General features: G+C 40.2%; 2 protein-coding genes across 3 annotated transcripts in view; one reads left to right on the forward strand and one right to left on the reverse strand.

The window, feature by feature from the left end:
• PDLIM5 (PDZ and LIM domain 5) overlaps positions 1–26,978 on the forward strand; it is a 229,439-nt gene that overhangs the window by 181,857 nt on the left and 20,604 nt on the right. The window lies entirely within an intron of this gene.
• Positions 19,616–21,502, reverse strand: LOC132500238 (protein Spindly-like). The gene has a single exon (XM_060115197.1). The coding sequence runs from the start codon at positions 21,474–21,476 to the stop codon at positions 19,674–19,676; it is 1,803 nt and encodes a 600-aa protein (XP_059971180.1). The 5' UTR covers positions 21,477–21,502; the 3' UTR covers positions 19,616–19,673.

Raw genomic sequence — 26,978 nt, forward strand, 5'->3', positions numbered from 1 at the left:
CATTTGCAAATATTTTCTCCCTTTCTGAGAGTTGTCTTTTCGTCTTGTTTATGGTTTCCTTTGCTGTGCAAAAGCTTTTAAGTTTCATTAGGTCCCATTTGTTTATTTTTCTTTTTATTTCCATTTCTATAGGAAGTGGGTCAAGAAGGATCTTGCTGTGATTTATGTCATAGAGTGTTCTGCCTATGTTTTCCTCTAAGAGTTTGATAGTGTCTGGCCTTACATTGAGGTCTTTAATCCATTTTGAGTTTATTTTTGTGTATGGTGTTACGGAGTGTTCTAATGTCATTATTTTACATGTAGCTGTCCAGTTTTCCCAGCACCACTTATTGAAGAGACTATCTTTTCTCCATTGTATATTCTTGCCTCCTTTATCAAAGATAGGGTGACCATATGTGCATGGGTTTATCTCTGGGCTTTCTATCCTGTTCCATTGATCTGTATTTCTGTTTTTGTGCCAGTATCATACTGTCATGATTACTGTAGCTTTGTAGTATAGTCTGAAGTCAGGGAGCCTGATTCCTCGAGCTCTATTTTTCTTTCTCAAGTTTGCTTTGGCTATTTGGGGTCTTTTGTGTTTCCATAAAAATTGTGAAATTTTTTGTTCTAGTTCTGTGAAAAATGCCAGTGGTAGTTTGATAGGGATTGCACTGAATCTGTAGATTGCTTTGGGTAGTATAGTCATTTTCACAATGTTGAGTCTTCCAATCTAAGAACATGGTATATCTCTCCATCTGTTTGTATCATCTTTATATTGTGTGTGTGTGTGTGTGTGTGGTACATGGGCCTCTCACCATTGTGGCCTCTCCCGTTGTGGAGCACAAGCTCCGGATGCACAGGCTCAGCGGCCATGGCTCACGGGCCTAGCCGCTTCGCGGCATGTGGGATCTTCCTGGACCGGGGCATGAACCCATGTCCCCTGCATCGGCAGGCAGACTCTGAATCACTGTGCCACCAGGGAAGCTCTGTTTGTATCGTCTTTAATTTCTTTCATCAGTCTCTTATAATTTTCTGCATACAGGTCTTTTGTCTCCTTAGGGAGGTTTATTCCTAGGTATTTCCTTCTTTTTGTTGCAATGGTAAATGGAAGTGTTTCCCTAATTTCACTTTCAGATTTTTCATCATTAGTGTATAGGAATGCAAGAGATTTCTGTGCGTTAATTTTATATCCTGCTACTTTACCAAACATATTGATTAGTTCTAGTAGTTTTCTAGTAGCATCTTTAGGATTCTGTATGTATAATATCATGTCACCTGGAAACAGTGACAGCTTCACTTCTTCTTTTCTGATTTGGATTCCTTTTATTTCTTTTTCTTCTCTGATTGCTGTGGCTAAAACTTCCAAAACAATGTTGAATAATAGTGATGAGAGTGGGAAACCTTGTCTTGTTCCTGATCTTAGTGGAAATGGTTTCAGTTTTTCACCATTGAGGACGATGTTGGCTGTGGGTTTGTCATATATGGCCTTTATTATGTTGAGGTAAGTTCCCTCTGTGCCTACTTTCTGGAGGGTTTTTATCATAAATGGGTGTTGAATTTTGTCAGGAGCTCTTTCTGCATCTATTGAGTTGATCATATGGCTTTTCTCCTTCAGTTTGTTAATATGGTGTATCACATTGATTGATTTGTGTATATTGAAGAATCCTTGCATTCCTGGGATAAACCCCAGTTGATCATGGTGTATGATACTTTAATGTGCTGTTGGATTCTGTTTGCTAGTATTTTGTTGAGGATTTTGCATCTGTGTTCATCAGCGATATTGGCCTGTAGTTCTCTTTGTGACATCTTTGTCTGGTTTTGGTATCAGGGTGATGGTGGCCATGTAGAATGAGTTTGGGAGTGTTCCTTCCTCTGCTATATTTTGGAAGAGTTTGAGAAGGATAGGTGTTAGCTCTTCTCTAAATGTTTGATAGAATTCGCCTGTGAAGCCATCTGGTCCTGGGCTTTTGTTTTTTGGATTATTTTTAATCACAGTTTCAATTTCAGTGCTTGTGATTAGTCTGTTTATATTTTGTATTTCTTCCTGGATCCGTCTCGGAGGTTGTGATTTTCTAAAAATTGTCCATTTCTTCCAGGTTGTGCATTTTATTGGCATATAGTTGCTTGTAGTAATCTCTCATGATCCTTTGTATTTCTGCAGTGTCAGTTGTTACTTCTCCTTTTTCATTTCTAATTCTATTGAGTCTTCTCCCTTTTTTTTCTTGATGAGTCTGGCTAATGGTTTATCAATTTTGGTTTATCTTCTGGTTTATCTTCTCAAAGAACCAGCTTTTAGTTTTATAGATTTTTGCTATTGTTTCCTTCATTTCTTCTTCATTTATTTCTGATCTGATCTTTATGATTTCTTTCCTTCTGCTAACTTTGGGGTTATTTTGTTCTTCTGTCTCTAATTGCTTTAGGTGTAAGGTTAGGTTGTTTATTTGAGGTGTTTCTTGTTTCTTAAGGTATGGTTGTATTGCTATAAACTTCCGTCTTAGAACTGCTTTTGCTGCATCCCATAGGTTTTGGGTCATTGTGTTTTCATTGTCATTTGTTTCTAGGTATTTTTTGATTTCCTCAGTGATCTCTTGGTTATTAAGTAGTGTATTGTTTAGCCTCCATATGTTTGTATTTTTTACAGATTTTTTCTCCTGTAATTGATATCTAGTCTCATAACGTTGTGGTCGGAAAAGATACTTGATACGATTACAATTTTCTTCAATTTACCAAGGCTTGATTTGTGACCCAAGATATGATCTATCCTGGAGAATGTTCCATGAGCACTTGAGAAGAAAGTGTATTCTGTTGTTTTTGGATGGAATGTCCTATAAATATCAATTAAGTCCATCTTGTTTAATGTATCATTTAAAGCTTGTGTTTCCATTTATTTTCACTTTGGATGATTGTCCACTGGTGAAAGTGAGGTGTTAAAGTCCCCTACTATGATTGTGTTACTGTTGATTTCCGCTTTTATGGCTGTTAGCGTTTGCCTTGTGTATTTAGGCGCTCATATGTTGGGTGTATAAATAAATACAATTGTTATATCTTCTTCTTGGATTGATCCCTTGATCATTATGTGGTATCCTTCTTTGTCTCTTGTAATAGTCTTTGTTTTAAAGTCTATTTTGTCTGATATGAGAATTGCCACTCCAGCTTTCTTTTGATTTCCATTTGCATGGAATATCTTTTTCCATCCCCTCACTTTCAGTCTGTATGTGTCCCTAGGTCTGAAGTGGGTCTCTTGTAGACAGCATATATATGGGTTTTGTTTTTGTATCCATTCAGCCAGTCTGTGTCTTTTGATTGAAGCATTTAATCCATTTACATTTAAGGTAATTATGGATATGTATGTTCCTATTACCATTTTCTTAATTGTTTTGGGTTTGTTATTGCAGATCTTTTCCTTCTCTTGTGTTTCTTACCTAGAGAAGTTCCTTTAGCATTTGGTGTAAAGCTGGTTTGGTGGTGCTGAATTCTCCTAGCTTTTGCTTGTCTGTAAAGGTTTTAATTTCTCCCTCAAATCTGAATGAAATCCTTGCTGGGTAGAGTAATCTTGGTTGTAGGTTTTTCCCTTTCATCACTTTAAATATGTCCTGCCACTCCCTTCTGGCTTGAAGAATTTCTGCTGAAAGATCAGTTGTTAACCTTATGGGGATTCCCTTGTATGTTATTTGTTGTTTTTCCCTTTCTGCTTTTAATATTTTTTCTTTGTATTTAATTTTTGATAGTTTGATTAATATGTGTCTTGGCGTATTTCTCCTTGGATTTATCCTGTATGGGACTCTCTGTGCTTCCTTGACTTGACTACCTATTTCCTTTTCCATTTAGGGAAGTTTTCAACTATAATCTCTTCAAATATTTTCTCAGTCCCTTTCTTTTTCTCTTCTTCTTCTGGGACCCCTATAATTCGAATGTTGGTGTGTTTAATGTTGTCCCAGAGGTCTCTGAGACTGTCCTCAATTCTTTTCATTCTTTTTTCTTTATTCTGCTCCTCAGTCGTTATTTCCACTATTTTATCTTCTAGGTCACTTATCCGTTCTTCTGCCTCAGTTATTCTGCTATTGATTCCTTCTGGAGTTTTAAATTTTCATTTATTGTGTTGTTTGTCATTGTTTGTTTGCTCTTTAGTTCCTCTAGGTCCTTGTTAAATGTTTCTCGTATTTTCTCCATTCTATTTTCAAGATTTTGGATCATCTCTACTATCATTACTCTGAATTCTTTTTCAGGTAGACTGCCTATTTCCTCTTCATTTGTTTCATCTGCTGGGTTTTTACCTTGCTCCTTCATCTGTTGTGTGTTTCTCTGTCTTCTCATTTTGCTTAACTTACCATGTTTGGGGTCTCCTTTTCGCAGGCTGCAGGTTCGTAGTTCCCGTTGTTTTTGGTGTGTGCCCCCGGTGGCTAAGGTTGGTTCAGAGGGTTGTGTAGGCTTCCTGGTGGAGAGGAATGGTGCCTGTGTTCTGGTGGATGTGATGGATCTTGTCTTTCTGGGGGGCAGGTACACGTCTGGTGGTGTGTTTTGGAGTGTCTGTGACCTTATGATTTTAAGCATCCTCTCTGCTAAAGGGTGGGGTTTTGTTCCTGTCTTGCTAGTTGTTTGGCATAGGGTATCCAGCACTGTAACTTGCTGGTCGTTGAGTGGAGCTGGGTCTTGGCATTGAGGTGGAGATCTCTGGGTGATTTTTGCCATTTGATATTACGTGGAGCTAGGAGGTCTCTGGTGGACCAATGTCCTGAACTTGGCTCTCCCATCTCAGAGGCACAGCCCTGACGCCCAGCCAGAGCACCAAGACCCTGTCATCCACACGGCTCAGAATAAAAGGGAGAAAGAAAAGGAAAGAAAACAAAAGTAAATAAAATAAAGTTATTAAAATAAAAAATAATTATTAAAAGTGAAAAAGGGCTTCCCTGGTGGCACAGTGATTGAGGGTCCGCCTGCCGATGCAGGGGACACGGGTTCGTGCCCCGGTCCGGGAAGATCCCACATGCCGCGGAGCGGCTGGGCCCGTGAGCCATGGCCGCTGGGCCTGCGCGTCCGGAGCCTGTGCTCCACAACGGGAGAGGCCACAACAGTGAGAGGCCCACGTACAGCAAAAAAAAAAGTAAAAAAAATTTTTTGAAGTAATTAAAAAAGAAAGAAAGAAAGAACAGAGCAACCAAACCAAAAATCAGATCCACCAATGATAACAAATGCTAAAAACTATGCTAAAAAAAAAAAAGAAACAAACAAACAAAAAAACAACTATAGGACAAATGGTAAAAGCAAAGCTATACAGATAAAATCACACACAGAAGCATACACATACACACTCACAGAAAGAGAAAAAGGGGAAAATATATATACATATCATTGCTCTCAACGTCCACCTCCTCAATTTGGGATGATTCCTTGTCTATTCAGGTATTCCACAGGTGCAGGGTACATCACGTTGATTGTGGAGATTTAATCCGCTGCTTCTGAGGCTGCTGGGAGAGATTTCCCTTTCTCTTCTTTGTTCGCACAGCTCCCGGGGTTCAGCTTTGGATTTGGACCCGCTGCATGTAGGTCGGCTGAGGGTGTCTGTTCTTTGCTCAGACAGGACGGGGTTAAAGGAGCAGCTGATTCGCGGGCTCTGGCTCACTCAGGCCGGGGGGCGGGGGGAGGGAGGGGCACGGAGGCGGGGCAAGCCTCCGGCAGCAGAGGCCAGAGTGATGTTGCACCAGCCTGAGGCGCGCTGTGCGTTCTCCCCTGGAAGTTGTCCCTGGATCATTAGACCCTGGCAGTGGCGGGCTGCACAGTCTCCCGGGAGGGGAGGTGTGGACAGTGACCTTTGCTCGCACACAGGCCTCTTGGTGGCGGCAGAAGCAGCCCCAGCGTCCCACGCCCGTCTCTGGGGTCCGCGCTTTTAGCTGCGGCTCACGCCCGTCTCTGGAGCTCCTTTAAGCAGCGCTCTGAATCCCTCTCCTCGCGCACCCCGAAACAAAGAGGCAAGAAAAAGTCTCTTGCCTCTTCGGCAGGTCCAGACTTTTCCCCTGGACTCCCTCCCGGCTAGCCGTGGTGCACTAACCCCCTGCAGGCTCTGTTCACGCTGCCAACCCCAGTCCTCTCCCTGTGCTCTGACCGAAGCCCAAGCCTCAGCTCCCAGCCCCCGCCCGCCCCGGCGGGCGAGCAGACAAGCCTCTCGGGCTGGTGAGTGCCGGTCGGCACCGATCCTCTGTGCGGGAATCTCTCCGCTTTGCCCTCCGCACCCCTGTTGCTGTGCTCTCCTCCGCGGCTCAGAAGCTCCCCCATCCGCCACCCGCAGTCTCCGCCCGCGAAGGGGCTTCTAGTGAGTGGAAACCTTTCCTCCTTCATGGCTCCCTCCCACTGGCGCAGGTCCCGTCCCTATTTTTTTGTCTCTGTTTATTCTTTTTTCTTTTGCCCTACCCAGGTACGTGGGGAGTTTCTTGCCTTTTGGGAGGTCTGAGGTCTTCTGCCAGTGTTCAGTAGGTGTTCTGTAGGAGTTGTTCCACGTGTAGATGTATTTCTGGTGTATCTGTGGGGAGGAAGGTGAGCCCCGCGTCTTACTCTTCCGCCATCTTGAAGCTCCTCCAGGCCTATTGTTCATCACAGTTTGTTGACTGGGAGGGGCCTAAAGTATAGGTACCCCTGCCCTCTGGGGTAGGAATTTCAGAAATCCAGGAATGTTCCCCAGATGGAGGATTCTGAGCCTTCGATTTCTTGATCTATTAAAATAAGTGTCCAGGAAGTCCACTAGAGCATTGTTGGGAAGCTCAAATTATATAAATATATTGAAGTGCTTGGTCCATAGAGGGAACTCAAGAGAGGTTAAGTTTATAGCCCTTTATTCCTTTTAATGATAGTATTAATAACTTGCACTGTTACCATCCAATAAAACAGTTCTCCTCATGTGACTTCCCTGCTTGAAAATGTTTTGGGCGCTCTGCCGCCCACATATTAAATGTTTGGCTTCTTAACAGGGCTTACCGGCCTCTCACATCCTCGTGCCAGCCTCTCCTCCAGCTACATGTTGTAATGTCGTTCCTCATGGTCCCTCCAGCCCAGCCACACTCAAGCTCATGAGTTCATACCATTCCTCAGGCACACACGTCTGAGCTTTGTACAAGAGGCTCCTTTTATTTGAAATGTTTTCCCACCTTCCACCCCTGAAATTTTCTCTTCACTCTTTAAGACCAGGTGTCATATCCTTTGTGAACCTTTCTTGAGCCTTCTAAATAGTTGCCTATTCTTCCTCTGTGTTCCTACAAAATTTTGATGATTGCTTTGTTATAACATTCATCATGTTCATTCTGGTCGTTTACATATGTGTATTTTACCACTGTTTTTAGATCCCCTTAAGGACAGGGACCAAGTCTTACTAATCTTTGTTTTATGGCACTTACCCAATAGCTGGCACTTTATAGGCCCTCAGTAAATGTCAATGAGTGACTGAGTGAGTGAGTGAGTGGGTGGATAGGTTAGTCTGTCTTATTTTGGACGTCTTCACATGATTTGAGGAATTCTCCAGGCTTTGTTCTTTCCTCCTATCAGACTTGAAAGTCCCGCACCAGTCCTTGAACAAAGGTGGACGTGCTATCTGCCAATGGCTGCCATTAAGAACTATACACATTGGTAAAGGAGAAGGGGACTCCACTGTCCTTGAAGCATTAAACACCCAGAAACCTTAAAAGTTGGGAACATTAGCAATACTGTAACTAGTACTCTTATTTGTATTTTCCAGTAATTAAAAAAAATTAGTAATAGATCCGAAGCTGTATCACAAGAATTTTTTTTCTCAAAAAATTTGGAAACTTAATGGCATATAAGGAACCAAGCAGTGGAATGCAGAGGAAATATTAGGGATATTCACCCACCTTGTCACTATGGACAAATTAACTTGGATGCAAAACGCCAGTAACAGAAACCAATCAAAAAAAAAAAAAACCTCAAAGTAAATACAAAGAGTTAAATCCGAAAACAAGGTCCAGAAGGCGTGGAGGTCTGGATCAATGGAAAGGGGAGAAAGAGGCCAATAATGTTCCAGTGATACAGTCTTGAGGTGTAGTAAGTATTTGTTTATAGTGGAGTCGTATTTTATGCAAGAACACAGTGTTCATGTTTGTGCCTAAAGTAAAATTGTATGAAGTCAGTGTTCCTTGAATATTTTTAGGAAGAGGCCAAGACGGAGAGAGAACAACATACGCAAAAGCTGTCAGAGAACTTGCCTTCTTGGTGGAAGGGCAAATAGTTCAGTATATCCAGGATGGTATAGTGGCTGGAAAGAAAGCTGGATGGGTTAGTGGGGCTGGTCAGAAGGGGCTTTGAAAGTAAAAGAGTGTGGATTGATGCTGAAAGGAAGCCATTACAAGATTCCTAAGTTGGAAAGTGACACAGTCAGATTTGCATGATTAAGAGATCATGATAGTGTTAATGTGTTTAAAAGATTATGATGGGGCTTCCCTGGTGGCGCAGTGGTTGAGAGTCTGCCTGCCGACACAGGAGACATGGGTTCGTGCCCCGGCCCGGGAAGATCCCACATGCCGCGGAGTGGCTAGGCCCGTGAGCCACGGCCGCTGAGCCTGCGCGTCCGGAACCTGTGTTCCACAACGAGAGAGGCCACAACAGAGGCCTGCGTACTGCAAAAAAAAAAAAAAAAAAAAAAAAAATTAAATACTCATGTTGTTATTTGTATGTAGTTCTGAAAGCTTTAAGTCCGTAAATAGGCTTTCAGGGTTTTTTTCCATTAATTACAGGCTTTTTCCTTCTTTCCCACTTTCAAAATATGTTGATTTTGAGAGCATTTGTAATAATACTTCAATGTGTTAACATTATGATAAGTTGGGTTTTTTTGGGGTTTTTTTGTTTTTTTTTTTGCGGTACGCGGGCCTCTCACCGTTGCGGCCTCTCCCGTTGCGGAGCACAGGCTCCAGACGCACAGGCTCAGTGGCCATGGCTCACGGGCCCAGCCGCTCCGCGGCATGTGGGATCCTCCCGGACTGGGGCACGAACCCGTGTCCCCTGCCTCGGCAGGCGGACTCTCAACCACTGTGCCACCAGGGAAGCCCCTATGATAAGTTTTTAATAAATAACTTGTAATTTCTTACTCAGAAAATCATGGAACTATATAGTCTTGGCTAATACTTTAATCACCATTTTCTATAGAAAGCAGTGTGACCTTATTTCATAGGGCCATTGCAAATAAAAAGCTTTGTTATGTTTTCTTTCACAGTAGTTAGTGTTATCTAGCTGTGCTGAAATTTTTCCTTTTTCTGTTTTCATTAGCAGTTCTTATAGCATTTTAGAACAGTGCCGGGGATACCTGTAATATGTATATAGGCTTTTTATTAGTAAATTGCTTTTTTCTTTATGGAGCAATTTTAATATGCGTAGTGAAGACAACAACTCATAATTGACAGTGAGACTTGTAAAAATTGGTGATTCTTTTTTAAAATATGAATTGTGTTTTGAAGCACAATGCAAGTAAGCTATAAATAGAAAAGTTGGGATCATTGGAAGATCTTTTAGTAACACAGTAAATTTATTTTGGTCAAATGAAAAAGCGAAAAAGGCACAAACTTGCTTTCAAAATGAATATTTAGTTAGTTTTACTTTCTGTTGCATCCTGTCTTTGTGGAGTACTCATCATTTGGCCATTTGGAACTCAAGGCTGTAGTTGGTAGACTCGAAGGGAACAGATATCCTCTTTTAACAGTAAAATGGTGGGTATCATTGATTACTAGTAAAATAAAATTATGTTTTTGTAATACTTTCAGCTTTTAAAAGTATCTTTTTATTCAGAGTGTACAGTAAGAGAGTGTCATTAAAATTTTAAATGGACATCATTTTCCCAATGAGGTGGCAGAGTCTGAGAAATGTCAAAAGAATTGTTCAGAGGCCTATAGTGATTTGAACCCAGGTATTTTGACTAAATAGTGCAATTTTCTGTATTACAGGATAAAATCAGTGAATATATTTAGGGAGAACTAACTCTCTTTGGGATAGTCTAGAAAGGATTGCATAGTGCGGATAAACTAGGTAACTAGCAATTACTAAGATCTGTTTCAAGTAACATTTTCATTGCATCTCAACTACATTTTAAAAATTTAGCTAAGATTCTAGTTAATATGACCTTTATCATACCCTGCCTCTGGTGTATGCTACGTTTTAGCAATAAGAAAAAGCGTCTTTATTCACTATGGACAGAGCTTTGGGGAGATCTGATGTATTCTTTGTTTTTTTCAAGGAAGACTCGAATGTATTTGTGAGATCTGATTAGATCAAAGACTGAGTGATGTGCATCTCAGTTATAAGTGGATATAAATTCTATATTTTATTTGAAGTCTAAAGAAGATAGGGGTGAGAAAGGAAATTACTGTTTCTACAACCATCCCAAATTTCATTGTAGGCTTTAGGCTGCAGTAATAAATCAAGATAACTAGATTTGCTTAGCTAAGATGGATAGATTTATTGGTTCCATTTTTAAATTTTGATATGAATAAGTAAACTGCTACCAGTTGCGTATGTTTCATCTCTTCTAATAATGTTTTATTGCCATCTGCTCCCCTGCATTTTGACATCATTAAACTAAACAGTCCACTTGCCGTAAAGGCCTGACTGGAGCTGTCCATTGTCAAAACCATGGTGTGAAGCATATAAATATGCTCTATCTCTTTATGTAACAAATATATTTTTGTTTAGAATTATGGCTCTGATATAGGACAAAATAAAAGTAGCAGCCATGAACTGCCCTCTTTTTTTTTTTTTTTTCTTTTAAATGTCCTCTTACTGGAATTTTTTCCCATGTTGGAACCTTCCCAGCTCTGGTGCAAGTGCTCTGTGTTGAAAGCTCTTCTTTCTCCCCATTTTCATCTCATCCTGAGATTAAAATATTAAATCTTTTGTAAGGGAAGATACCTGGATTTATTCACATATGCTTTTCATAAAGAATTATTACTCCCTTAAGTCAGAAAAGAGAAAGACAAATGCCATATGATATCACTTATATGTGGAATCTAAAATATGGCACAAATGAACATACCTATGGAACAGAAATAGTCTCACAGACATAGAGAACAGGCTTGTGGTTGCCAAGGGGGAGGGGGTGTGGGGGGAGGAAAGGACTGGGAGTTTGGGATTAGCAGATGCAAACTATTAAATATAGGATGGATAAACAGCAAGGTCCTACTGTATAGCACAAGGAACTATATTCATTACCTTGTAATAAACCATAATGGAAAATAATATGAAAAAGAATATATATGCATAACTGAGACACTTTGCTATACAGCAGAAATTAACACAACATTGTAAATCAACTCTACTTTGATAAAATTTTTAAAGAGAGAATTATTACTTCTTATTATTAATGCATATGATTTAAACCAGGCAGTGGCAAACTATGGCCATTGGCCACATCTGGCCCGCCACCTGTCTTTGTAAATAAAGTTTTATTAGAGCACAGACATGCTCATTCATTTACATGTTGTCTGTGGCTCCTTTGGTGCTCCAGTGGCAGAGTTGAGTAGTTGCAACATAAACCATATGGCCCACAAAACCTAATATATTTACTCTCTAGCCATTTACAGAAAAAGAATTACCAACACTAGGTTTAAACCACAGGAATAAGTAAAACTATGCTTGATAATTCTGCATAGTAGATGCACACTTTATTGGGGGTCATGAGAACTCTTGACAGGCACTAATCCTAAAGCACTGTGTTCACTTTGATTGTGAACATCACCCATAAGAAGATAAATTCTTCAGGGGCAGGTATCTTATTCTTGGGTGTATCTTTCATACCAGAAGAGTTCCTAGATCTAAAACATTGAATGTGCTCACTAGGTAGCTCTTAAATGAGTGGATACTTTATTTCTTTTAACCATGTTAAGATCTTATGTCAGAGTATAAAATAATTGACATTTATGAAGCATTTCTTACACATTCAAGGAACTATAAGTAAACACTTATAGTACCTTATTTAACCCTCTCACACTTTGAGGTAGTTATTATTTTTGCTGTTTTACAGATGAGGAGACTAAGTCCCCAAATGATGGAATTTCGAAGTTCACACAACTAGAAATTAAAAGAACGAGGAGCCCAAGTGTCTCTTAACGTCAGTCATTATGCTAGAGATACTGCTCCCTCCAGCATAAAACAGCTGAGCAATGTTCTCTGCTTTTAAAAGATATGAAATTCAAGCATAACTTTGGATAATGATAATATAATTTTGTTTATTTTAGAGATCTAATGACTTTAATTGAGAAAGATACCTTAGAGAATTAATAGTAGTAATAGAAACGTAAGGCATATCCGAGGATTTACATTTTCCAGTAACTTGTATTCATCATTTAGAGACATGTTTGGTATTGTTTGACATGGGGAGGTCTTCTTAAATTTTCTTTCCCTTTCTGCTTCAGTTGTTTTGCCTACCTTAAAAGAACCCTATTTATATGAGCCCTCAAGTCTGAGGTCACTTTCTCCTTTATTTCTAAGACTAGGTTGCTTTCTCACTTAAATAAATAGGTGAAACTTGGTGGGAAAATGGTAAAAAGCCAAGCCCATTTGGATTTCATGTTACTTTGGCAATAAAATATGTGAGAACTCTAGACATAATGTGAGTATAAATAATTTTAATATATGTCCTTATGGTTTTCTCATTCAAATATGAGTAAAATTCTACAACTTTAATATTTTAAATAAATTCTTAGCTTACACAGTCAGTATGAGTTTACCAGCGATCCTCTTTAGCATGCCTGAGGTCATGGATCACGCCTCAGATTTGTGGGGTTTTTTAACTATTTTATCTGATTTTGTTTCGTTTACTTTATTTCCCCCCTCCCCTCCCTCTCTCTCCCTCCCTCCCTCCCCCATGCCTCTCTCTCAGCATGAAGCACATTGAGTGCCCATGATTAGAGCATGGTCTTGTCTTCCCATTATAAAATTAGAAATTGGAACAGTGGTATTGAGATGATTTAGAAAACTCTGTAAGTGATAAATAATTTGTTGGTTTTTAATAGAATGTTGACAAAAACAGATTTTTTTAAGATCTGTTGTCTTTATTTACAAGGCACAGACTGTGTTTCTTTTAGTTGTAACTCTGACCAAATGAAAGTTTTCTATGTAAGGTTAGTTAGTAGGGTGATAAAGGCAAGTCTGTGTATCCCGAATTTTAATGACGTGTGAAGCAAAAAATTGAAAAAGAAGAGAAAACCTAATCCAAGTCCCCACACTCACTTTAATTAAGACACCCGAGATCCAGTTTAATCTGCGTTCTTAAGAGTTGAAAGGCTGGTTGCTAATGGAAGAAACAAACCTCCTGAAGTTGCGGAAATATTCGATACTTTGAGGCTTGGGCGCACCTGTTCCAATTCTTTATGGTGTACATACCAGCATTCTCCACTGCTTAGGGAAATGATAATAGTTTAATCTGTCCAATTTTGCTTTTAATCACTGAATTTAAAAAATGTTTGATTCCACTTAACAAAAGTTGTACAAACCTCTCTAGAATGTATTTTCCTCTGATCCTAGATCTTGGCTCAACATTAAACCTTTTCTATTTCTACTGGATATGATTTCATGCCTGGATTATGAAGAGTAGACTGTTGTTTATGCTTTCAACATAAGGGGCTTGACAGACAAAACGCACAGATTCTACGCTTCTCATGGCCACCATCTATTTGAAGCGGCTGGGGACAGGACAGAGAAGAACGCGCTTGCTGCCCGTGATTATATGCAAGTGTGTTGCCATCACTGCTACCCAATTTAGTATGTGTAAAATTTCTACCATACTTTCGTGAACATATTCTCTGAGATGTTGAATTATGTGAACATATTCTCTGAGATGTTGAATTATAATGCTGTATCTCCCCAAGAGTGTCAGAGTTCACTTTGATGTAGCCCAGTTATATATATGAGGACACCATTAGCCTCAGTGTTTATAACAGGAATATCCCTTGTGGTAGAGCCAGTTGTTTTTCACACCATAAAACCTCACGTATGACTTATCGGTCCAGGCTGTAAACATCTGTCCTTTTTCTTTTGAGGGAGAATGTTAAGATTCTTAATTTCAGCCTTATTTCTGACTTAATGAGAATGAAATATTACAGGATTCTTAAAACATTTTATGGTTATCCATAGATTTACTGTTATAACTTTCTCTGTTGCTTTCTCTTAATTCAAATATAGTAGTTGAGGGGCTTCCCTGGTGGCGCAGTGGTTGAGAGTCCGCCTGCCGATACAGGGGACACGGGTTCGTGCCCTGGTCCGGGAAGATCCCACATGCCGCGGAGCGGCTGGGCCCGTGAGCCATGGCCGCTGAGCCTGCGCATCCGGAGCCTGTGCTCCGCAAAAAAAAAAAAAAAAAAAAATATATATATATATATAGTAGTTGAAATATTTACATCCATATAGTTTGTATAACAAAAATGGATTCAACATTTAATGCTTCAGGCCTCTTTGTCTTTAGCAAAAGCGTTAGATCTATAATTATATTTCCCTTTCTGAAGCAGTTTATATAAATTCTCTGAAATGTTTCTCAAAACATAAAGAATTAGCTTTATAGCCATATGTTATATTTTAAGAACTTTGAAGCCATTAATTATAATGGCTGAAAAGGATGGGCAGCCAGGTCGAGGAAAAGAAAGTTAGATCTCTGTAATAAACTTATCTTTTTTTTTTTTTTTTTTTGCGGTACGCGGGCCTCTCACTGTTGTGGCCTCTCCCATTGCGGAGCACAGGCTCTGGACGCGCAGGCCCAGTGGCCATGGCTCACAGGCCCAGCTGCTCCACGGCATGTGGGATCTTCCCGGACCGGGGCACGAACCCGTGTCCCCTGCATTGGCAGGCGGACTCTCAACCACTGCGCCACCAGGGAAGCCCATAAACTTATCTTTTACAGGTACATGAAGGACTTAAAAGTGATAATCTAAGATGTTAGGCATACCAGGGCAAATAAGAAAACTAATGCTTTCATACAGTATTCCTAAGTTTACTGTAGCAGCCTTATTAAGAAAATTAAAATAGCAGAAGATAATCATCATTATCATTATCCCCTCCTTCTAAACTGGTCTAGAAGTTAGTACTTCCACGTTTAGATCACAGTCAAGAAGATCTGCCTTCATATTTTCTTGGGTCAAGGTAGTGCCTGGCAAAGAGCTTGGCACACAGTAAGCACATAATAAATATATGGTGAACGAATGCTTAGGGACATAGGCTTTGGAGTCAGATAGAATTGGTTTTGGATCCCATGTTCTCTACTCTGCTTCTTTGGCTTCCATGATGCACTCTCCTGGTTTTTCTCCTACCTCTCTCTCTGTTCCCAAAGTATTTCTGTCATTTGTCTTGTACCTTAGGAGCTTTTCTATTTCATGCCACTCTTTCCCTGAACAATTTCATTTATTCCCACAGCCTCAGTTGTCATCAATATGCTGATAACTCTTGAATCATTCTTCTAGCTCAGATCTTTTTCCTGAGTTCATATATTCAGTAGACTGTCTATACTTAGATGAACCACGAGCACCTCCAACTCAAAAAAAAAAAAAAAAAAAGGCTTGAGCTCTATGAGGGAAAGGGCAAAACATGTACACCTACTCTACTGGGTACCTGCGTATGACATAGTACCTGCCACACCATAGGCTGCAAGTATACACTTGACTGAATGGATATCTGTAATTAAACTGATTATCTTTCCATCATTCTAGCACTAACCCCACTATAACATAATTGACCAATTACTGGTCTGTAACCTTCTTTAAACTCCATGAGGGCAGAAATCCTATCTGTCTTATTTGCAGCAGTTAAGCCTAGCGCATTACTTGGTATATAGTAGTTATTCAAAAAATGTTTGCTTCATTTTATTGCTGTACATGTCTTTGGGCAAATCACTTATCCTTTCTGAGCTTTGTATTCCTGACCCATCAAATAGTAATAATATTACCTTATATTGTTGTTGTAAAGATGAAACAATTCAGTTTAATATGTATAAAATTTTTCTTTAACTTTTTACTATAAAAAAAGTTCAAATACACACATAAACATGTAACTAGAGGCTTAGTTTCTTCTACATGTATATTGCAAGGAGTGGGGAGTTGGAAAGGATTACAGACTAAAAGATTTAGGAGACATACACCAAATGTAGTATATGGACCTTCCTTATTTGGATCCTGATTAATATTGTGTTGGGTATGTGTGGTAAGCCGAATAATGCCCCCGCAAAGATGTCCATGTTCTAATATCCAGAACCTGTGAATATGTTATATTGCATGTCAAAGGGGAATTAGGGATGCAGATGGAATTACGATTGTTTATCACCTGACCTTAAAATAGGGATATTATCCTGGTGGGCCCATTGTAATCACGAGGGCCTTTAAAAGTGGAAGAGGGAAGCAAAGAGAGGGTTAGAGTGCTGTAGTGTGAGAAAGACTCAACCTGCTGGCTTTGAGATGGTGGATGAACCATGGAATTTGGGCAGCTCTAGAAGCTGGAAAAAAACAAGGAAGTGGATTTTCCCTAGAGCTTTCAGGAAGAAACTCAGCCCTGCCAACGCCTTGACTTTGGCCCGGTAATATCAGTGTAGGAGAACTGGAAAATGATACACTTGTGCTGTTTTTAAGTCAATGAGGTTTTAGTAATTTGTTACAGCAGCGAGAGAAAACTAATACAGAGGTTAATCAGAAGTAAATTGGAAAATTGCTTATTTGATGATGATAAGGAGATTTTTGTTTTATTTTAGGTGTGATAATGGTATTATGGGTAGATTTTTAAAAAGAGTACTCTCAGAAATGATGTTGAAATATCATGGATTAAATGATAAATCTTGAATTTGCTTCAGGATAGTTCAGAGACGGCAGGGGAGTGAGCGAATATAGTAGAAACATGATTGGTTATCAGGTGATACATTGTAAAGCTTGATTTTTTCCTCTTTATTAAATTTTACGGGTTTTTAAAATAATGAATTGTTTCCGTAGCATCCTCTAAAGATGATCAATGTGGTTTTTTTAAATTCCAGGATCATTGTGAGTTCATGTTAACTTATTTGAAGTATTTCAGTCCTTTGTAGTTATTATTATTATTAATGCTCAGGCTGTCTCATCATCTTCTTTAAGTCCATTTGATACAACTCTAGTTCTTTGATAGCATTCTTGCTTTCTAATTTGACAAGATATTCTGGACTTTCCATGTTCATTGTTTGTCCCAATCCTAGAATCAGCAGTTTCTCTAAGGAGTCTGGTTCCTTTCAGCGGGAAGACAATAATTTTGGTGCCAGAGTCATTCATTCTCTAAACAAAGATTTGTTAAGCAATATGTCGGGGACTGTTCTAGGTGCTAGAGATACAGCAATGAACAAAATAGACAGTGTCCCTGGCCTCAAGGTGTGGAGAGAGAGATCAAAAGCAATAAGAAGAATATAAAATGTGTTAGATGGGGATGATAAACCAGTTAAGGAGTATAGAGAATGCTGGTTTGGAGGGAGAGGGTTGCTGTTTTATGTAGGGTGATGAGAGAAAGCCACATTGGTAAAATGGCCTCTGAGCAGAGAACAGGAAGGTAGTGAGGGATCAAGCCATGCAAGCAGCTGGGGAAAAGATTTCCAGGCAGAGGGACTAGAAACTACAAAGGCCCTGAATTAGAAGCATACTGGCCATTTAGAGAAATAGTAAGAAAGATAGTGTGCCCTGTAGCTCGTGAGCAAAGGAAAAGTGGCAGATCAGGCCAGAGAGGTCACAGGAGTCAGATTCTATAGGACCTCTGGTTTTAGTTCTGAGTTAGAAGGGAATTGTTGGAGGGTTTTTAGCAGAGGAGCAGCATGATCTGGTTTAGTTTTTCCTGGCCTCTATGTCGTTGGAAAGGTAGAGCAGGATCTTTAGGCAGTCACTGCAATAGTTATCCAAGCAAGAGATAATGATGGCTCGAACTGGGACGTACTCTGGACGTTGTAAGAAGTCATCAGGTTATATATTTCTCATATTGTCGTGGGCAGTTCATCGTTCAACACCAACTTGCTCTCCTACTGAATGATATGTTCAGCAATTCAAAAGCACTACATCTAGTAAGAGTCACCTACCTTGGAAGATGCTAGCGACATCTGTTTGTTTAGGGGGATATCATCCCCCAGCCCCATTTGACTTATGTTAAGTTTCCAAGTAAGGTTTGACATAACGTAGTGTTTTTTCACCTAATATATGCCAGTAATAAGAATATTTTACTGGTAGTTGAATAATTTGACTTGAACCAGAGAGTTAACTGATGAATTTCATGCCTATTTCAGGTACAGCCTGGCCAGATATTCAACATACACATTATAATCTTCACTACTCTTTTTTTTTTTAACAATATTCGTTTAGAGTCAACAGCTGTTTTTGAAAAAATATCATGTAACCCACCTTATTCTTAACACCTATTTATTTATTTATTTATTTATTTATTTATTTATTTTGCAGCATACGGGGATCTTAGTTCCCTGACCAGGGAGTGAACCCATGCTCCCTGCAGTGGAAGCGCGGAGTCTTAACCACTGGACTGCCAGGGCAGTCCCTAACCCACCTATTCTTAATATAGTTGGAAAACATCTGTTTTCAGAGAATTCACACATTGTAATACCTGTAATTCTAATGGTCTTAATCTTTGTTTTCTCTCTGGAAACTTTATGTATATAAACAAGAGCCTTTTAGTGAGCTCAGCTATATTTGAAGCACATAGTAAATAATTAGATAATTTCTAATTCCTTATATGTTACATAGTCTTTTATAACATAATACTCTACAAATCCCCAGTAATATATTTATGTGGCCCATTACTGAGAATTTACTTGGATAAACTTGAAAATCACGTAGTTAGGGCCTTAAAATGGTTAGAAAAGAAAATTACACCTCAGGATAAGATTGCTTAAAACTTGTGTTAACTAATTTGCTAAATGATGCAAACTTGAATCATCTGCTTGGGGAAAAATGCAGTTAAGGTCTTTCTAGAGTAAAGAGTTTTCACTTTATCTTTCCAAGTGATATACCACAAAAATTACCCCAATAACAGGAGGTACGTGTTCTACTAAATTAATGAATATTACGTGGTTCAATTTTTTAAAATTCTTTATCACCAATTTATAGTCTATAGTCCAAAAGAAATGACCTTATTTCTTTGTAGTAAATTAAATTTCATGGTTAATAAGTCAGTGGTCTGTTTGCTTTTTTTTAATTATAGCAGTTTTATTTTAAATTTCAAAATTATTTTTTCATGTAATTGAGACAAAATTTAAATCATGTATATGAATACAAAGATGAACATGTGCTTTACACACTGACAAAATCTAGTTACAATATATATTTTTAAACCAAGTTTTCTATTTTCACAACACAGTGAAAAACTACATTCATAAAAATGTACATAGGAAAATATAATAGTTAATGTGTTCTCTTTTCAAATATATATGGCTCTGAAGGTACTTTAAAAATCTATATACAATATAACCAATAAATTTGTAATAACACTTTCCTTCAGCTAATGGTTTATTCACTGTGATTCATAGTTCATCACTTAGGGAACTCTCCTGGTTAGAATCACAACATTTTGAATGTTTGGTCAAAGGAGCATGAAAATGCCAGTTCCTAGCACAATGAGTAGAAGGAAATAACCTACAAGATGGTATACTTCAGATGAAGACAATCTTAACTAACCTCCAGAGCAATCTTTTGGGCAAGTGGTACCTTACTCTTATTAAGTCTTTACTGCTGAGGGCACTGGGTCTCTGGAGTTGATTTGGAGGACACGTATACAATAGGGTGTGATTTCTTACAGGTTGCCTTTTCCAATTTGCTTGCAGTTTCTTTCCCTTCTTTAACTTCTGTTTGAAGCCTTGATTCAGCAGCTAACCTGGGAGAGTTAGGGGTGTTTCCACTTCTTTCACTTAAGGCTTCCGACTCAGCTGGAACTCCTATAAGTTTCACACATTTCTTTTCCTTCCTTGGCTGAATACCCACGGACAGATTTTTGTAAGGAGACAGAATGACTCCTGATGTGCTTACAGAAACTGTCTTTTCCAACTGCAAGTTATCTTCTAAATTGTTAGGACAGGACTGTACCTCCTCTTTCTGAGGTGGTAATCTATAAACTTCTTCCTCAACAGCACTGGTGGTACATACATCGTTAGGGGTGGTTATATCCACAGGAAGTACCTCACACCTCTTTTTGAGTACAGGCACTTCAATTTTCTCTTCAGGTTCATACTTCAGTTTTAACTCATCTAGTTTAGCTCTCAGTTTCATATTTTCACTTTGGGAAAGCTGTAGGCACCTTTCATTCAAAAAAAGTTTTCGCTCAATATCCAGAGCGCGCTGGCTCTCAAATAATGCTTTCATTCGCTGGATGGACAATTCACCTTTAGTGCTTTCATTTTCTTTGTTTAAGTTTTCAAGCTTTATTTGAAGTAAATCTGTGTAATAGGTGTCATCTTCCAGAGCAACAGAGTTGGCTGAAGGCTTAGATTCCATACTTTCATATAAACTCTTAAATTTCTCCAGATTCCTAATTTCACCTAAGAGATGTTTAATTTCACCATTCTTCTGGTCCAGCATGGCAAGTAACCGTTCCTGCTGTTCAGATTCAGCTTGAGACCCTTTCGTTTGTAGCAATGTGGCGATTCGTAACTTCATTCTTTGCATCTGTTCTCTATTCAATGCATTTTGCTTCTTTAGTGACTGATACTTGACTTTGATGCTGATAAGCTGACGTTCCATGGCTCCCCTTCGATCTCCCACCTCTGCAAACGAAGAGTTGCCTTTACTGTTAGGGTCCAAGGCTTGCTGGAGTGCCTGGTCTAGCTGCACCTGAAGATTTGCTACACGAGCTTTCTCTAAGGCATTATAGTAAGAAACTGCTTCTTTCTCTCGCTCTTCTTTTTCTTCTTTAAGCCGGTCTACCTGGCGCATTAAATTCGTATTAACAAGTTCTAGTTGTTCTTGTCTGCACTGTAGTTCGTTCACTTCTTCTTTGAGGGTGGTCTTCATACTTTGCATTTCAGTGAGCTCAATTTGAAGAGCCAGCGTCTCTGAAGAGATGCTTTCGTGTACACGTTCACACATTATTCGCATTTCCTCTGATTTGCAAGAAAGGAGTTCCTTCTGATGATCCACTTTGTGCTTCAGCTGCTTTTCACTAAGCCTAGCTTCATCTAATTCGGCTTTCAGTTTTTCTAACTTATTTTTTAGTTCATTCACTTCCTGCCCATGGCTTCTGCTCAGCTGTTCTAATTTCTCCAGGTGCATTTTTTGTTGTTGTTGAATAGCTTCACATTCAGAGCTCAAACTTTCTAACATTCGACTCTTGAGCTCAACTTCTCTCTGAAGAGTATATTTTTCTTGTTCATAATTCTCAGTCATGGTCATCATTTCATTACGACATTTATCCAATTGATTCTGCAATTCGTTCTGGCTCTCCACTAGTTGTAAACCATACTGTGCAGCTTTTAGTCGCTCTTCTTCAACTTCTTGGAGCTTGCATCGAAGATCTGCTATTATATCTGCCTCCATGATTTTTTTCCTGTCTACTCTCTCCTCACCCCTTCTCCTGCTGCTGCAGCTCGCCGCGCTCAGATTCTCGACATTAACTCCACCGCACCGCAGAGACACTGGTCCATTCACTCAGCAAGCTCTCGGTTAAGCGCCAGGGCTTTTTGAATGTAGTTCCCGCGAGAACTCACGTGTCTCGCGAGACTTTCTGCCCTGTCTGTTTGCTTTTTTAAAAAGTATTGCCCCCTGGGCCTCCCTGGTGGCGCAAGTGGTTGAGAGACCGCCTGCCGATGCAGGGGATACGGGTTCGTGCCCCGGTCTGGGAGGATCCCATATGCCGCGGAGCGGCTGGGCCCGTGAGCCATGGCCGCTGAGCCTGCGCGTCCGGAGCCTGTGCTCCGCAACGGGGGAGGCCACAACAGTGAGAGACCCGCATACAGCAAAAAAAAAAAAAAAAAAAAAAAAGTATTGCCCCTTAGAATTCTCAGATATATCACTATGACAAATATTTTAAAAACTAGCAACTCAACATATTGTGCATTGGTTAAATTTTACTTGATTAATTTGACAACTTTACATATTACATACTGAGAAAGTATTCTAGTGTGCTGCTAGGGTTCCCACTAATTTATATTAACTTATTTAATGATAATCTTTGTAGTCTTAGGTGTCACTATCATAGTGCTAAAAACAAAAGCTTAGAATAAGTATGAATGTATGTCATTCCAAACCTTTAAGACTCATAAATAATCATTCTAAAGTTAATAAAAGATATCTCACTAACACTGTTAGTTTGGAGAGTAGCTACTGGCTTTAAATTTCTCTATGAGTTTTATGATGCTGAAATATATTTAATACAAAAGAAAAAAATTAACTTTTTTTTTTTTTTTTGCAACACTCGGGCTTCTCACTGTTGTGGCCTCTCCTGTTGTGGAGCGCAGGCTCAGCGGCCATGGCTCACGGGCCCAGCCACTCCGTGACATGTGGGATCTTCATGGACCGGGGCACGAATCCGTGTCCCCTGCATCGGCAGGTGGACTCGCAACCACTGCTCCACCAGGGAAGCCCCCAAAAATTAACTTTTAAACATGGTCCCATTGGGATAGAGATCAGCCACGAAAGAAGCCTAATTTAATGGAAGATGTTCAAGATTAAGGTTAAAAAGGAAAACCTGAGTCAAGAACTAACCCCCCCCCCCTTCATGTTCTCATTGTGACACTTTACTGACTTACTCATTATTCAGTTTGAATAAGTCACTTCAATTTTTGTGACTTAGGTTCCTAGATTATGAAATAGGGCTAATTCAATGCTCCCACTTAATACCTCTATTAGAACTTAAAAGAAAAGTCTGGTTTTATTACAGATAAGTAGATTGAGGTCTTTAAACTGCTGTCTCTAAAGAGATGTATATTTTTTTCTACGTAAAATTTATTTTTATGGCAGGTTCAATAAATTTGAAATATTTTGGTCTCTGTACTCCCCGTGGAAGACTGTTTTTGTCTGTGTGGTAGTGTAGTTTTATACAGAATTATAAACGAAGCTGGGCTCATTTTGTGGTGCTTCCCCTTTTCCAAAATTTCACCTTCTTACACCTCCCTCTCCCCAATAAGTCAAGGGAGCAGAGGCCAGGGAGTGGGCACTTGACAGCTCAAAAGTTGCCCACTCTTGTGCTAGAGTAGTGAGAAATTCAATCTGAAGAAATGAAACAGCACCTTATTCATAGGGGAAATAATGTTCCTTGGAAATGTTCAGGGCTTGGTAAAAATTAACAAGGCTTGTGTCGCTTTGTGTGAGGGCCAATGCACCAGCAACACAGCAACAAAACGGAGGTGTGAGAATTTCTGTCTTATCCAAAGTGGTTAAAATGGGGCAGTAACAAAAAGCAAGGCTTGGGGGCTTCCCTGGTGGCGCAGTGGTTGAGAGTCCGCCTGCCGATGCAGGGGACACGGGTTCGTGCCCCGGTCTGGGAGGATCCCACATGCCGCGGAGCGGCTTGGCCCGTGAGCCATGGCCGTTGAGCCTGCGTGTCCGGAGCCTGTGCTCCGCAACGGGAGAGGTCGCAACAGTGAGAGGCCCACATACCGCAAAAAAAAAAAAAAAAAAAAAAAAAGCAAGGCTTGGGCTTCCCTGGTGGTGCAGTGGTCGAGAGTCCACCTGCCGATGCAGGGGACACGGGTTCGTGCCCCGGTCCGGGAAGATCCCACATGCCGTGGAGCGGCTGGGCCCGTGAGCCATGGCCGCTGAGCCTGCGCATCCGGAGCCTGTGCTCCGCAACGGGAGAGGCCACAGCAGTGAGAGGCCCACGTACTGCAAAAAAAAAAAAGCAAGGCTTTTCTTCCCAAGGAAGGAACAGCAGTGAGCTCAGAGCCTCTTTATATGTGTTTAAGACACAGTCACATGTTTCATGTTTAAGAATGGCTTCTCGTGTTAAATAAGTTAGTTCCCATGTACCTTCTCCTTGAGGCATGGGCCAGATGGATTCTGTCCCATTTTACAATGACTGATGGAGAATTACTATACTCTTTTATTGCTAAAAATGTCTCAGTGACTCAGTACTTTAGGGCTTATGCATAGATGTGATGAAATAAAGGCATATGGTAGATGAAAGGGTTTGACTCTCTTTGAGGTCTGATTTTCAGATTTTTCAATTGGTAACCTTCCCACTGTTTGAAATCCTGAACCTAATCCATATTTTAAAAATAGCTATCTCAGTTGTGTTCTTTAAAAAGACAAAATGAAAGTGATTCGGAACCTTTCCTTTTTCATTTACTTGATTAAATATTAATTTTTTGCCTTCTTTTTTTTCTTTTTTTTTTTTTTGCGGTATGCGGGCCTCTCACTGTTGTGGCCTCTCCCGCTGAGGAGCACAGGCTTCGGACGCGCAGGCTCAGCAGCCATGGCTCACGGGCCCAGCCGCTCCGCAGCATGTGGGATCTTCCCAGACCGGGGCACGAACCCATGTCCCCTGCATCGGCAGGCGGACTCTCAACCACTGCGCCACCAGGGTAACCCTGCCTTCTATTTTTAAGGCAGTTTTCTGGTAATGGGTAGAAAGCAGTTAATAGAAGGAAGCTGTCATTTTACAGAGTTTATCATTGACTTAGGAAGGAAAAATATTACAGGATATTGATAAATAGCAAATATATTATTACATAGGTGGAGGTGTTAAAGGTGTTAAGAGGGACAAGAAAACACTCTGACTGGGATAATCAGGGAATACTGGGGAAGAAGATGGGATTTCCATGAGCCTTACAGAATGGGAAATCCATGAGTAGCCATGGAGAAAGGGACATTTCATCGACTGTGCCTCACAGAAGCAGGGCCTGTCACGGCATGTCCAGGGGATAGTGAGTAGACGATAGCACGGTATTTAAGAGCACAGACTCTGGAGCCAGACTGCCTGGCTTGAGGGTAGCCCTTCATTTGCTGTGTGACCTTGGGCCGCTTTCTTAACCTCTCTTTGCCTCAGCTAGAGTAAAAGTGTGGTACTAATCATGCCTAAATCATACGGCTGTTGTAAGGATTTGAGAATAGTGCCTTCAAATAGGGACGGCACAAGTTAAATGGTAAATGAAGATCACCGAGTTAGATGATAATGGCGGGGATGTGGGTGAACATAAAAAAAAAAAAAAAAGGTTGTAAAGAAGATTGGAGTGAGCTCATGAAGGGACTGGACTGTCAGGAATGCATAGAGTTTGCAGGAAAGAGTTAAGGAAGCTTTATAAGCAAGAAAATATGATCGGAGTAGTGTATTTGGAAAAATAATCCAGCAGAATAGGCTGAAAAAGAGACTGAAGACAGAGAGACTGCTTAGGAGACTTGTAACTGTCCAGACTTCAGGGATTCAAGACCAGGACTCAAAGGCTAGAGCATGGGTTTGGATTAAGGGACAGACCTTGGAAACATTTCCAAGGGAACAGTTCTTAGGGTCTGGGGGCTGACAGGGACCGAGGAGCCAGAGGGCCATGCCTGAGTAAGTGGGAGAACGCAGACATACAGGGATAGTGAGGATGAGCTGCTAATGTGCGCGAGCAGATGAAATCCATGTTGCCTGTCTTGAATTTAAAGATAAGAACAAGATTTGTGGCAGTGAAAATGCATATCTGCATCTCTCCAAGAGCAGTCAGGCCTGGATCTAGAAATTGAAGGAGCATTGTGCTATGCAAACCAGTGAGGGAATTAGGAAGAGAGTAGACAAAGCAAACATTACAGTAACTTTCTTTTGCATTTCTGTAAGAGAAAGTGTGAGTCTAAGAGAGTGAAAACGTGTTCCTAATCCAGTTGACTCACTTGAAACATGGGCACTAGTCGAGCTCCCTGGCCTGTAAAGTGCCATTTCACAGCTCAAGTGCCAAGCAGAGTGCTGGAGGAGATGTGCTAGGTGTTTATAAATGCAGGGTTTCTGGATCTGCAGTTGCACATCATTGCAAACAGGCTTTATTCTCGTGAGGGAGAAATAGCCTTTCAAGTATGCTAATTAACCTTATCCAATTCTAACCATGCCTTTAATGTGAATCCTGTCAGCACACATGCACACGTACACAACCATACACACATACATACACACACAATTTATATTATTTATATGCTTTTCTTAAAAGTTGTTCCTTTTCAACCATTAGAATATATGCCTTTTCTCTTCCACTACACTTTAATTACCTGTGGGTGAGTAGCAGACCTGTTGGTTTTAATCCTTCGCAGTTTTTGCTGTTGTTCATTTATGTATTGATTCCACTTTACTCATTCATGGGTGAGTAGCAGACCTGTTGGTTTTAATCCTTCGCAGTTTTTGCTGTTGTTCATTTATGTATTGATTCCACTTTACTCATTCATTCATTCATTTATTCATTCCATACACTGTATTAGTTGCTATGGTGAAGAATAAGACATAATTCCTGCCCTCAGGGAGCTTACTCTCTAGTTGGGGAAGAAAAGACACAAATATATGTAGTAGAGGCAATAATCTAGTCGTTCGGAAAATTACGGGAACATGGGAAAAAATATTTTAATCTGGATTATGTGGAAGGGGAAGCGGGGAGAGATAGTTCAGGGAGGAGTTGTGGAGCAGCTGACTCCTGGGCTGCATCTTTTTTTTTTTTTACATCTTTATTGGAGTAGAATTGCTTTACAATGGTGTGTTAGATTCTGCTGTATAACAAAGTGAATCAGCTATACATATACATATATCCCCATGTCTCTTCCCTCTTGCGACTCCCTCCCTCCCACCCTCCCTATCCCACTCCTCTAGGTGGTCACAAAGCGCTTAGCTGGTCTCCCTGTGCTATGCAGCTGCTTCCCACTAGCTATCTATTTTACGTTTGGTAGTGTATATATGTCCATGCCACTCTCTCACTTCGTCCCAGCTTACCCTACCCCCTCCCCGTGTCCTCAAGTCCATTCTCTACGTCTGCGTCTTTATTCCTGTCCTGCCCCTAGGTTCTTCATAACCTTTTTTTTTTCTTAGATTCCATATATATGTGTTAGCATACGGTATTTGTTTTTCTCTTTCTGACTTACTTCACT

Source organism: Mesoplodon densirostris, chromosome 1 (assembly GCF_025265405.1).
Source record: "Mesoplodon densirostris isolate mMesDen1 chromosome 1, mMesDen1 primary haplotype, whole genome shotgun sequence".
Classification (NCBI taxonomy): Eukaryota; Metazoa; Chordata; class Mammalia; order Artiodactyla; family Ziphiidae; genus Mesoplodon; species Mesoplodon densirostris.